General features: G+C 43.4%; 1 protein-coding gene across 1 annotated transcript in view; it reads right to left on the bottom strand.

Annotated features, from left to right (window-relative positions):
- C8H1orf21 (chromosome 8 C1orf21 homolog) overlaps positions 1–12,979 on the bottom strand; it is a 107,194-nt gene that overhangs the window by 43,143 nt on the left and 51,072 nt on the right. The window contains exon 3 of the mRNA XM_038145056.1: positions 1,325–1,419. Within this exon, the coding sequence (XP_038000984.1) occupies positions 1,325–1,419 (95 nt within the window). The remainder of the gene's footprint in view (positions 1–1,324; positions 1,420–12,979) is intronic.

The following is a 12,979-nucleotide window of genomic DNA, read 5'->3' as shown; positions in this document are numbered from 1 at the left end:
AGTGCACTGCAGCTGTGTGTGTCTAGAAGAGGAAATATAAAGTAGCCAAGTTGCTGGAGCTCACATCTTCATCAAAAGTAAAAAATCCCAAACAGTGGCTTTTTCTACAGCTGCCCAGTAATGGCAAACGGCAAATCCTCGTCATCATAAATGCATATATGTAAGAGGAATTTTTATACTATCATCTCTTTATTACAAAAGTTTCATACCTTCTCGGTGTTTTCTGGTGAGCAGCTCATCCAAGCACACCCTTTCTCTCTCACCAGGTAACCAACTGACTCCAATTCCCTTCCCACTTTGGGGTGTGTTCTCTTAACAAACCAACCCACTCTTTTACAGCTCCTGCTGTTCTTATTAGTTACAGCTGTGGCCTGTTGAAGTTAGGCCTTCTCCTCATGTTTGATAATTGGCCCAGCTGCAACTCCTTAGGGCTAAGATTACTTTCTAGACCATCTCCATTCTATCCCCCCACAAATCCTCAGCTGGTGATAATGGTTATGGTTCCACTGGAATCTGGTGCTGCCGTTTCCCCTCTAGACCTACAGATGGAGGGGGGGAAAACCCAACGTGAAGAAAAGCTGCACTGAATGAGTGGAACCAGACGTGGAAACGTGCACCCACCTACAGGAACTGTGGGATGTCTTTGAAAACTTTGACTGGTCAAAACCTCAGCCAGGCAATAACAAACCCTACAGTCCTTCAGCTTCGGAAGAGAAGAAACAAATTCTCAGAAATGCCAGAAGCGACTCAAATGTGATTTGTAAGCTGCTTCAACAGCATCTTAGTTATTTCAAGTAGTCCTAAGAGTTTACCTGTGATTGCCTTCCCTTAATGGAACTACGAGCTGGCAAAGTGCTCAAATCGGGGCAAAAGAAAACACAATTTTTGTGACTGCTGTGTTATGAATATATAGGTTTTTTCTGCTCCAAACTGCCTTCCCTGGGAATTCTGAAATACAGAAAACCAGCAAGTATCTACATAAGTAGGTCATTTTCTTAATGGCAGGGAAGTGCTGTTTTACTCCAGCTCGCTTGTAACACAGACACACGCATTTCCAAATAAAGAGTATTTTTGGATCTGCAAGGAAGGGGAGTGACTTAAAATCATGGAGGCACTCACTCCAAGATCAGGTGGAGTCTAATTCAGAAGGACAAGCAGGAAAAAGTCGTATTTTGCACCCTCCATGAGAGCTTTGGAGGGAGTTGTGACATTTTGGAGAAAATCCTCTTGCCGCGCATAAGCCGGAGCTGGAGGGTGCTGCATATTCCATTACAAAAGCAGAGCCACGTTAGTTCATTAGAGAAGTGATAAGTTCAATCCTTACCAAGTTTTCTTGGTTCCTGGCTGCTATTTTCTGATCATCTTCTCCCCCATTTTTCATGTATTTGACCTCTTCCACTGGTTTGATCCTATACTCATCTGAGCACCAAGAAAAAAAAAAAGAAAAAAAAATTTGAACCAGTGTAGTTCAGCAGCTGGGATAAAAACCAAACTAAAACCAAAACAGCTGACTAGAATAGACCCTAGTTAATCAAAGCAACTAAAAATTACATGTATATCTTGTCAAAGGCTTACATGTGACTAATACAAAGGAAGTTTCTCCTGCTGAAAGTTTCAATAAGAATTTCAGTAGCTCTCTGGTCTAGTATAGCCAAGGCACCAGGAAACAGGGATGTTTGGTGTGTAATCTCTCCCAAATCCCTCGTTTTCTGCTTAATATGTTCAACACAAACAAGTTCTTTGCTCCTGCACCCTCCCTGGACATTCATTCTCAGTGGACCAACAAGCCAGGGACAGTGGCTACTCGAGAGGCTACTCATGGGTGTTCCCTGCACAGCACAGCTGCTGGAGGACACTGAAAATGTAGGTTAAAAGCTGGAAAAAAGCCAACCCACACCATAATCACCTCGTCCTTTTTTAAATTTTGCTTTTCCTAATGAAATGCACAGTCATAGAATGATTTCTCGAGAAAAGGCCCCATGCTGACCATCTCCCTCTTCCCACTTCCCCCACCAACCACCAGTGCTCCTGCACACAAATGTTACCCAGACAGAAATTCAGCCTGAAATAACTTTTAAAAGTAAGATTCTTGGTTTCTCCTTAATATTTATCAGCTCTTCAAATACTACAATTCCCAGCTCTACTGCCAGTATGGAAATGTTACCTAACCTACAGGTGCTATACCACAGTAAGCCCAAAGCTCCAACAAGGGATTTTTTTCCTTGGTAGGACAAGGTGGGATTTGAAGAAGGATTATTCTTCCCTGCAGTCTGTGAATCCAGTTCTTGCAGGACCAACAGTCACTTTTTGCTCTGCTTATCTTTCCAGCATGTGAATCTATTGGAACAAACACCCAGAGTTGTGCACCCACCCTCCTCCAGCCAGGAAAAACAATGCAGAAGAGAAACTCCATCCCACAAAGGTGGAAAATATTAATACAAAGTGAAATCAGACACAGTACACTTGGAATAAAGGGCAAAACCATGGCAAATTAGAAGACACTGCACAAACTTTCCTCTTTTTCTCTGGGTTTTCAAGCAATTTCTCTCACTTATACTAAGGAGAAAACAAAGCACAAATAGATTTTTCTGGGTTACTGTATTGTTAAAAAAAGAATCAATATTATTTGGACAAAGTTGTTTTCAGGAAACTGTTAATCACAGAGTCTAGAAGTTAAATAAGCTTTGCTTTGAAAAATAAGGCTTATTTTTAAAATAAGCTTGTTCAAAAAAAATCTTATTTTAAAAAATACATCATGGTTTTGCATTTGGTTGAGTCACATCTATAAATTTTCTATATTACAGAGTTCAAAGAAACTGAACCTATCAAATAGAAGCATCTGAGACACAGAGCCTCAAATCAGATGGAAGAATTTGAGACAGTATTATCAGATTGGTAAATGTGAACAACTCTGAGGTTTGTTTGTTGTTTTTTTTCTTTTTTCCCAGTGTAATTCAGCTAGTCTGGAGATGACAACTCATAAGCCCAAAAGGGCTGAACACAGTAAAGCCTGGGAATTAGAAAGAGTTGATTGACTGCAATTACCTAACTTACATTTTCCTCCCTGCCTCAGTGCTCTGTGTTGTGAGTAGCAACAAAACCCACACGCAGAAAAAGCATCCAACTCCCACAGAGGCACGCAGGGATCTGAATGGGGAAACAGATGAGCAAGAGAAAGCAGCACAAAGGACATTTCCCAACCCACAGCCCGTCCATGGGCACGGGAGGAGAGAGGAAGTTCAGCCCAGCCTTGTGGAAAACGAGGAAGGTATGGAGGGGCTGACGTTCCATGACACAAATAACCCTGAAATGTGTCTGCTGCTTATTCCAGGAGATTAATTGTGATCAAACACATATCCAGGCTGCAGCTGATCCTGTGGGGATGGTATAGGAGAGATGCTTCCTTGGACACATCATCCCTTGGAGCAGGTCAGCCAGGGCACCAAGGAGTGATAGCCAGGACAATCAGAGTGACATGTGAAATTTTCATACACCTGGACAGGACAGAGTCTTCCTAAAGATCAAAAATTTTAAATTCACAATGGACATGGGCACAGATCCTTCAAATGCTGCATCATTTGCCAGATGCATCAAGTAGCTCTGAACTGGCGACAGAAAACTTTGCACAGATTTCTTATGATATTTCCAGAGCTATTTCCAACAGTGTTAGCAAACTTCAATACTTTCCTGATGATACAATAAGTATTCAATTATCTCTGACACAGCTGGTGTTACTCTCCCCTCCATCCGACCAACTGCAGAAGTGCAGACAACTGGATAATTTATGCCTAAGACATGCAGCAGCAAGAAAGTTTTGAAAAATAAACCAGTCATTTTTCATAATATTTTCTGGACAAGTTGAATTCACCACAGCAAACAGCAAGTCTTACTTTGGAGAAATCCAACTTCTCCTTAGGAGAATGGCTTCCCACTGCCAGAGGGCAGGGTCAGATGGGATATTGGGAAGGAATTGTTCCCTGGGAGGGTGGGCAGGCCCTGGCACAGGGTGCCCAGAGAAGCTGTGGCTGCCCCTGGATCCCTGGCAGTGCCCAAGGCCAGGTTGGATGGAGCTTGGAGCAAGCTGGGCCAGTGGAAGGTGTCCCTGCCCATGGCAGGGGTGGCACTGGATGGGCTTTAAGATCCCATCCACTCCAAACCATTCTGTGATTCTGTGGATACAGATAAAAACATCAGGAAGCCCCTGCAGACGCTGGAAGAATCAGCCTAGTAATAGAAAGTGTCTTACAAAATTAATATAAATGTCCTGGCTCTAATAGATGATATCTGTCTGAGCAGAAGAAATCTCTGCTTGTATCTCAAAAAGCAATAAAGCTTTGACACAATCTAAAGCTGAGGATCTGCTTTAAAGGCCAAGAGATTATCTCCTGGCATGAGACCCACTGGGGAAGGGGTTGAGGGGTGGGCACTCAGGCCCAGTGCCTCAAGGAGTGATGAACAGCCCGGAGCTCCAGGCAGCTCCCAGCTCCAGCAACCCCAGGGGCTCTGGGCAAGGCGTGCACGCACCAGGGTGAGACCAAAAGGCAAATGCAGCACTGGCCTGTGGAAAGCCAGGGATCAACTTCGTTTTGGTTCATAACTGAGCCATAACAACTGTTATATCAGCTACACACAGAAGTGAAGGGAGCAGATCAGAGATTTGTTACGTTTGAAGCAACATCATTCCTCATAAGCCCTCCTAGTTCCCTATCACAGGCAAAATACCTTCCTTAAAACAAAGAGCACTGGTCTAATACATTGGAAATATTTGTTAGTATTGAGTAGTCTCTTGCTGGAGGGAAGTATAAACAGATATTATTCCACTTTGCAAGGGAAAAGAACAGCCACGTAATTCTACAGAATTATACAGCTAGGGAGGACACTGCTTGCTGGTGTAACAGAGAGCCTTATTCACAGGTAAGACAAGATCCTTTATTTCAAATAAATATAGGAATTAAAATAATTATTTTGAGAAGATGGGTCTTGCACTGCATTATGCTATTTTTGGGAGGAACACACTGATATATAGACTTCTTTTGACTAGGTGAAGACAAAATTTGTCTTCCATAGATACTTTACACGTAAGGCAAAGTGTTCAGAAACTACAGATTCTGAGCTATTTGTGAGATTGTTCTTGTTCTAAACCTACTGTCAGGATGAAAGCACTGCAAGTGCAAAAGGATGTTTACACAACACACGGACCTTGAAGCAGATCATGAGGTGTATGGTCATTAATAGTTTGAGGTGAATATGAAAATTAGATTAAAGACAGGTTGGATGAATGGGCCCTTAATGCCTTTCCTGTAGGTGCAAAAAAACTGCTAACCTGGTTTTGCTCATTAAGTTAAGAGTGACCTGGACTTGAAGAAGAATGATAAAAAACATCTTTTAAGTTTTACCTTCTGATTTCTACTGAAGCAAACGCAGCATTTTTGAGGTATTTTGGTCTGAGTGATCAGAAACAAACCCAGAGAAATTCTGAAACGTGGATTGAGATCCAGCAGGGCCTCATTAAGTCTGGCAGCCAACAAAACCTTTAAAACTGTGAGAAGTTCAGGATAAATGAAATTTGTACTCTACGTGTATTTACCTTGGTCTTTTTCCTAAATAGAAAAAAAAAAGAAATCAAAAAGAAAAGAGAAACATGTTCATGCTTCTTTCTTGTATAGAACTAAAAATTAAGTAGTGAATAGGATAAAAAAAATAGGACACTATCACTCAGAATCTGATGTATCATGCATCCTTAGGCTCCTTTCAGGAGTAAAAACAAAATCAAGTCCTCTCTTCTACTGTGTGGTGTATTATATAAAATGAGAAAATTTCCAATAACTCATATGGGGGAGGAATGGCTTTACAGGACTGTCACAGCAAATCCTGAGTTGAAGAGAAGCAACTCAATTAAATCGAAAGAAAAACAACATAAATGAACCACAAAAGACAGAAATATTGCAAGCATGACACCCACCACAAAATCACAGGATATAAACCAGAAAGCAGAAATGCTTCTAGCTCCAAACTGTGGAAAGGCACAGGGAGGAAGAATTCTGAAGTTGAATATGCTGCAAAAATTCTCAGCAGGCAAATCTTATGAATGAAGATCTCCATCTGGAAACAGATAATTCCACTCAAACATGTCACCCAGTTGCCATGGCAATGTGACAAAGAAAAACAGCACTCATTAATAACAATTTCAGTGATAAATGAGCATATCAACTTAGAATATTGAAACAATTACTGGGTGGGGGGCACAAAACTGTGGTGGTTCCCATGAGAAAAATGTCTTCAGCACTTCCAGACGCGGCTGTAAGTGCCTTTACCACAGGAAGATGGGCAATGACATCAATTCTAGCTCAGTTTAAAGGAAAGAGCAACACCAGAAAAAAAAGCATAACTTTGTCAAATACACCTAGAGTCACCGTGACTTTCAGAGAAATACTTGGTTGAACAGCAAGCCTTTAAATAAGTAAATGAATAGAATGCTGATTTACGCTGATTCCCATTTCAGACACCTAAGGACAAACAGATTTGGTTCCACTGTCATCAAGAGGGACGATGGGTGAGCCTCTTCTCTATTTTTAACACGATATCAAGTATCAGGCAGGAGGTGAGTGGTGCTTCAGTCATACCACCAAGAGGGAAGTTTCTAAACACACCTTCATCTTCCTCTGCCACATATTTTTCTGCAGTTTCTCTTGCCTTTCTATGACACGACATGCCAGGATTTATGCTCCATCCCTACTAAACCACTCGTCTGTTCTGTAAAATAGGAGCTTTCTGTCTAACAGATTCCTCTGCACTGCACTTGGCTCTGCCAGGTGCAGAAAGTGCTCCTGCTGCTGTGAATGCCACGGATCAAAGCTCCACGTGCTCCCCTCTCCCAAAGGCTTGAAAGCTCGAAGTTATATTTAGATAAAGGACTGAATCTCTTTTTCTAAAAATATTTGTTAAGAACCGTAAGCAATTTTGATGCAATTTAACTGAAACATAGAGCAGCAGGTGAGCCATTTGGATGCTGAGCACAGAACCTGCCAAACATCCCAGAATGGTTTGGGTGGGAAGGGACCTTAAAAATCATCCAATGCCACCCCCTGCCATGGGCAGGGACACCTTCCATTGTCCCAGGTTGCTCCAAGCCCCATCCAGCCTGGCCTTGGACACTGACAGAGATCCAGGGGCAGCCACAGCTTCTCTGGGCACCCTGTGCCAGGGCCTGCTCACCCTCAGAGGGAACAATTTCTTCCCAATATCCCATCTGACCCTGCCCTCTGGCAGTGGGAAGCCATTCCCTGTGTCCTGTCACTCCACCCTTTGTAAACAGTCACTCCATCTTTTTTGTCATCTCCCTACAGGCACTGCAAGGCCTGAAGCTTCTCTTCTCCAGGCTGAACAATCCTAATTCTCCCAGCTTTCCCTCACAGCAAAGCTGCTCCATCCCTCTGATCACCTTGATGGCCTCCTCTGGACTGGCTCCAACAGCTCCATGTCCTGCCTGTGCTGGGATGCTGGAGCTGGATGCAGCTCTCCTGGAGCCCATCTCCAGTGCCACTGGGAAGGAGGAACACTCCAAGATGCACAGCTGCACTGGGAGGACACGAGCAGCGGTGGGCTCAGCTCTAGAAAGAGCCAGGCTACACATCGGGGTCAAAAACAAAATCACAGAGCACCAGGACAGTCAAGGAGCAGAATGAGATTGCCTGGGTGGCTGCAGCTTCCAGCACCTGAGTCACCAGCCTGGAGTGCCACGGGCTCATGTGCACCTGGCCCGGAGGACTGGAAGGGTGAGATGAGCTACACAGGTTATTCCATCTCTGTTATCTGTGTGGGTATCAACTGCCTGGATCCCAAAAATCCCAAAAAAAAGGCAACAGTCAGAGAAAGCAGTTGTAAAAATCCTGCAAATTGGTATTTCTTGAACTAAATATTAAGAAATGGAGGATATCTAAATTATCTTCCTAGGTTCAGCTTCAAGCACAAACAGAAAGCAGCAGCTCTATGTTTCATTTGAGTCTAAAGGGTTAAAGCATTTGCTCAGCTGTGGGGGTGGGTTTCTGATCCACTTGGATGTGGGCTGGGAGTGAAATTTCATTGGAGATCAACCAGTATTGGGTGAGCAGCCTGCTGTTTTCCTCCGTTACCAACCCTCAAAGCTATCAATTCACAGGCAATTCCTGATCCATGTGATCATAGTTTTACTAACATGAACAGAATCATAAAAATAGCTTATGAAATAAGCCAACCCAATTTTCTCAAAGGATTATCTGAAAATGCTCATTCAGATTTCCCAAATTAATTTACCTTACCCTAATCCAATGTAAAAATACAGCCACTGCTGGGAGTCGAGGCAGTGGACACCACCAGATACTAAAGACAGAACAGGTACATGAACAACACACCAATTCTGCCAACAGAATCTAAATCCTCCGACAGAACAGCTCTTTAAAAATCAACACACCACACAGATTGCAGCACATCTGCAAAGACCACCCTCAAGCACTTTTCCTTCTTCCTACACAGCCCTGACATGTACCCAAGGAACGCCAACAACTGCTTCTGCACGAGGCAGATGTGACCACTAGGGCTGGATTTTTGGAGGAAAAAGAGGTGTTGAGACACTCAGTGCAACAAAAGCCAGTCCCTAAGTGGAGGATTCCTGCAGAACTGGAAGGACATTCAGCAAGACAGAGGTAGCTCTTTTCTAAGCTATCCAGCAGCCCAATGGCAGATCCAGTGCTTCATGAAACATTAACTCCCTCAAGGGTGATGCCTACCTGAAGAAATTTAGCAACTTCCCTTCTACTTCACCAATCCTCCTTTCTGCAGGCCCAATCCATGACATCTTTCAGCAGCAATCCCTGAGGCTGACAGATCTGACAGAGCACAGCTCCATTAACTGTCCTGGACACGACCTTGGTCTTCACTGCTGGAGAAGCACAAACCCTCATGTTTCTGTATTAGCCCACCCCCACCAGTGCTGTCAGCAGCTTCCAGAGCTGCTCACAGCTCTCCACCCCTTGGTAGCTCTGTCCTCTCCCAGCCTGATGTCTGCCTGTGGCAGAAGGTGCTGTCCCCTGCACTGCTGCTGCTCCTCGGGTGTCTCAGTTCATCGATCCTGCATTCTCTGATTACTTTCCCCCCAGTTTAAAGGTGGCAGCTGATGATGAAGCCATAATTCAGCTGCCTTGTTTAAATCTATAGGTTTAATTCTCAAATTTGGCATGTGACTCACAGAAACAAACCACTGTACATCAGCTGTCACAGCAGGAGATGTGCAGCCGAATCAAGGAGGGGGTTACTTGCTTCCCACCTTCACTTGGTTCCTTCTTAGCTCTCTCTACTTGTTTTTATTTCTGCTTCCTTCCACCACTTGGTTTCTTCTTGGTCAAAAAGTCCCCAAGGCTACTCTACCTTTTGAGCCGTCATCTAGTCCAAGCCCTGTGAAACCTGGAGTTGCACATACAATTTTCCACCACATTATGAGTTAAGGATTGTTTTAACTAACCTCACCCCAAAGGCACAGGCCCACTGCTCTGTATCTGCCAGGTCTACCTTAGTTGCAGGTAGGCCAGAGGAACCACAGCCTCAGAGGCCATTTCATTATGTCAGGGAAGATTTTAAAATACAACCTCAACATCCCCAAATCCCGTTAATGCTAAACACACAATCTCTGCCTTGCTCCTACTGTCTCTGTGTTCAAGATCTGAGGAAACACAATATGTGAGATGGTATTGAAAAAACCTGCCATGTGATCATATAATTAAAGACTTTTGTGCACTCCTCTGTAATTACAAAGCCAAAGAAGAGTGCTGGTGGTGTGCACTCATAACTATCTTTCAGCTACCAAGATTTCTGCTTGCTGAAACTATATAATTCATATATACATATACACATATATATAAAATATATATATACACACAGACACTTTTTCCCTACCTTTTTGTTTTCATTTAATTAACACATAACTTTGAGGCAGACACCAGGTTTTTTAAAGGAAACCATTCCTCAGGTAGAGGAGATTACAGCCACAGTGCTTGGCAGGAAGGATACCCAGTAAATGCAATTTTCTAGCCCACTAAAAAGATGAAATTGAGAGATGAAAGCAGGAGAGGGAACAAGCAGCAGAGAGATTAATTAAAGGAATGGACAGGAGGAAAACAAAGGGTCTGTGCCTTATAAACATGACTGTTCATCTGAAGTCCCCAGGTGGGTGTCTGGATCCAGACTGCCTGGAACACAGCACAGCACGGCCAGCTTGGAAAGGCTTCTTCAACTCCATTTCACTGCTCTGGTTTGAAATTCTCCCTCGGTAAGTTTAAAAAAACCACCAAGCACAAAACACTTAATTCTTTTCAGGTTTTTCAATGTTGTTAATGAAACTCCCAGTCTCTGCTGACCCTCCCTTCACCCCCATCTGTCTATGTACTCCATTGAACATTCCTCATTTTGGCACAGAACCTGTCAGGGACTATTCAACTCCAGGAAAAACACCTAACTGACCATTCCTGTGAGCATCCCTCGTGCAGCACTGGAGGCTGTGCCTTTTACAACCTCTCTAACCTATCCACCCACCCAAAACCACTCCTGAACAGAGCTGCCCCAAGCATTCCCTGGAAAATAAGTCATTTACCACTCCACACCCTCGAAATTACACATCTCCTATTATTGCAAACACGGGATGAGGTGCCTTCAGTTTCCTCGTCAATAAAAAAGCCAATTCCTCTTTCCTTAACAAGCAATGCCATTCTCAATCAGTCAGCTATTAAATGAGATTGTTGCCCCGCAACGTATGACTTGAAATGGATTTTCATACCCTTTCTGGGATAGTAACTTTTTTCTATTCATATGAGGCTATCAAATTTTCCATGCTCACGGGCCTCAAAGAGTGTCTGCAAATCAGCAGCTATTTCATTTTTATTAATTCCAATATGGAAGGGACTGAATAAATACCCAGAAGCAGTAACATCTCTTCACTGTCAGTACGTCTTTAAGCCAAGAGGGGAGATCTAACAAAAACTTGATTTACAAAATACAGCACACATTTCCAGATGCAAAAGATAGAGAAGTTAATTACATTATTTTACTTACAGACCATCTAGCAGCTCCAAAAGTAACCTATTGGAAAGATTAATATTTTACTTTGGTTACAGATTTTCCATGCCTTCTTCCCTTCCCTTTGGGCAACACTTTTTAAAAGAAAGCAAAATACTGAGGTCTGAAAGAAAAGAGCTTAGTAATAGCTAAAAAACCCAAAACAATCCCAACCTGTGCATCCCTGGGAGCGCTGTCCAAACACTCCTGGAGCTCTGGCAGCCTTGGGGCTGCAACCACTTGACAACAAAATACAGGGGATAACACACATGCAAATGTAACAACTACAACCATTACACAATTCAGGAGACTTCAGTGGAAAAAAGCAAAGCACTACACCCCCTTTTTTTTCCCTCTGAATAGCTCAAGATCATTCATGGAGCCATAACTCCTGGAACAAAGGTGACTGTGCTCCTTCCCAGCAGCACAGAACACAAAGTGCTCTGCACCCGAGCTGCCTGAACAGCCCCTGCAGCGCTCCCGTGACAAGAGCAGAAAGGAAAAACAGAATTTAAAAGCACCCTAAACGTGATCCTTTCTGCCAGAGCCCCTGCTCATACAGGTAAGAAGAAAAAGTGCATGGCAGGGCATAATGGCAGCCCTCAGCAGAAGCCAGGCTTTGTTCTTCACAAGCACATGAGGCAGAAGTCTTAACATTTTCCATTTTGCTCCCATTTTTTTCTAGTGCTAGCTCAAGACAGAGCACTGCCAGTCTTGGGCATCTGACCCAAAGAGAACATGAGACCACTTGATTGTAATATTTATTTATAATACCTACGATGGCACAGTGGTTTTGAGAATTACCTACTGGAAAAACGCCTTCTATGTTCACTTCCTCTATCCTATAAATGCACCTCTGGCTGTGTATGCCAAAGATACACAAATACTTATTGGTTAGGTAGCTTTTCTTTGTATTTAACAGCTATTTCTACCAGTAGATATTTCCTAATATAAAATTACAGCCCTAAAAATTTCAGTTTTGTGTTGCTGAAATGAATACACACCCATGCAGCTACACAAGGCTTACCTGGGGAATTGGGAATTATTTCCCAGAGTGAGTCTTTTCTGGCCAAATCCCAGGCTTTGGGGTTTTCTCCTGGTTTTTTTAGTTCTCCAAGCTTGTGGCCCAGTAATAAAACACTTGGAAAATGGCTAAAGGAACTGCAGTAACTGAAAGAATATGGCATTTTTACCATAATTTTTCCTTGTTTGCATGTACAGGTAGGCAATAAATGCCAGAGATTGTCTTGAAAAGATTAAGTGAAAAACTAAGTGTGTCTGTACCATAAAATAAACGGATTTCCTTTAGCACCAAGGCTGCCAGAAAACACATCCTGGCTCCTTCCTAGGCAGCGCCAAAGGCGGATGTATGGCCCTATTTATAGCCCACTAATGCAATTGTGAAATGCACACCCCTTGCACTTCATTTCTACGGGCTGGGACTGCACTCTCCATGGGGCTGAGCAGCTTGGAGGAAAGGTCACTCCTGGAATAACACCACGTTCTCTCTGCCCACCCTCCAGGGACTGCAGACACTCAGGGTCCCTGGGAGCCCTCTGGTCGCTCTCTGGGTGCTCTGATGCCAATGGAGAGCTTGGAAAAGGGGAAAGCTCACACGAAAATAAGCACAAAGGAAGTGATGACCTGCCTGTGATTAATTTCTGCTCCTAAAACTGGGATATCAACTGTTTGTCCACCTTGGCTCACCTTCTGTCTCTGTACTGTAAATCCCCCCTGGAAGTGGCGAGTCCAACTGTGTGTGCGTCGTTCCAAACCCAGCACTGCAAAGATCTGGGTAGAAACAGCTCCCTTCCACTGAGGAGAATGACTGTGCAGAATAATTCCCTCACCTAACACCATGACAAGGGGTTGTAAAAACAGGTAAAAACAGTCCAAG

This window comes from Motacilla alba, chromosome 8 (assembly GCF_015832195.1).
Source record: "Motacilla alba alba isolate MOTALB_02 chromosome 8, Motacilla_alba_V1.0_pri, whole genome shotgun sequence".
NCBI classification, from domain to species: domain Eukaryota; kingdom Metazoa; phylum Chordata; class Aves; order Passeriformes; family Motacillidae; genus Motacilla; species Motacilla alba.
Note: the sequence above shows the minus strand (reverse complement) of the source record. Positions and strands in the feature narration are given on the sequence as shown.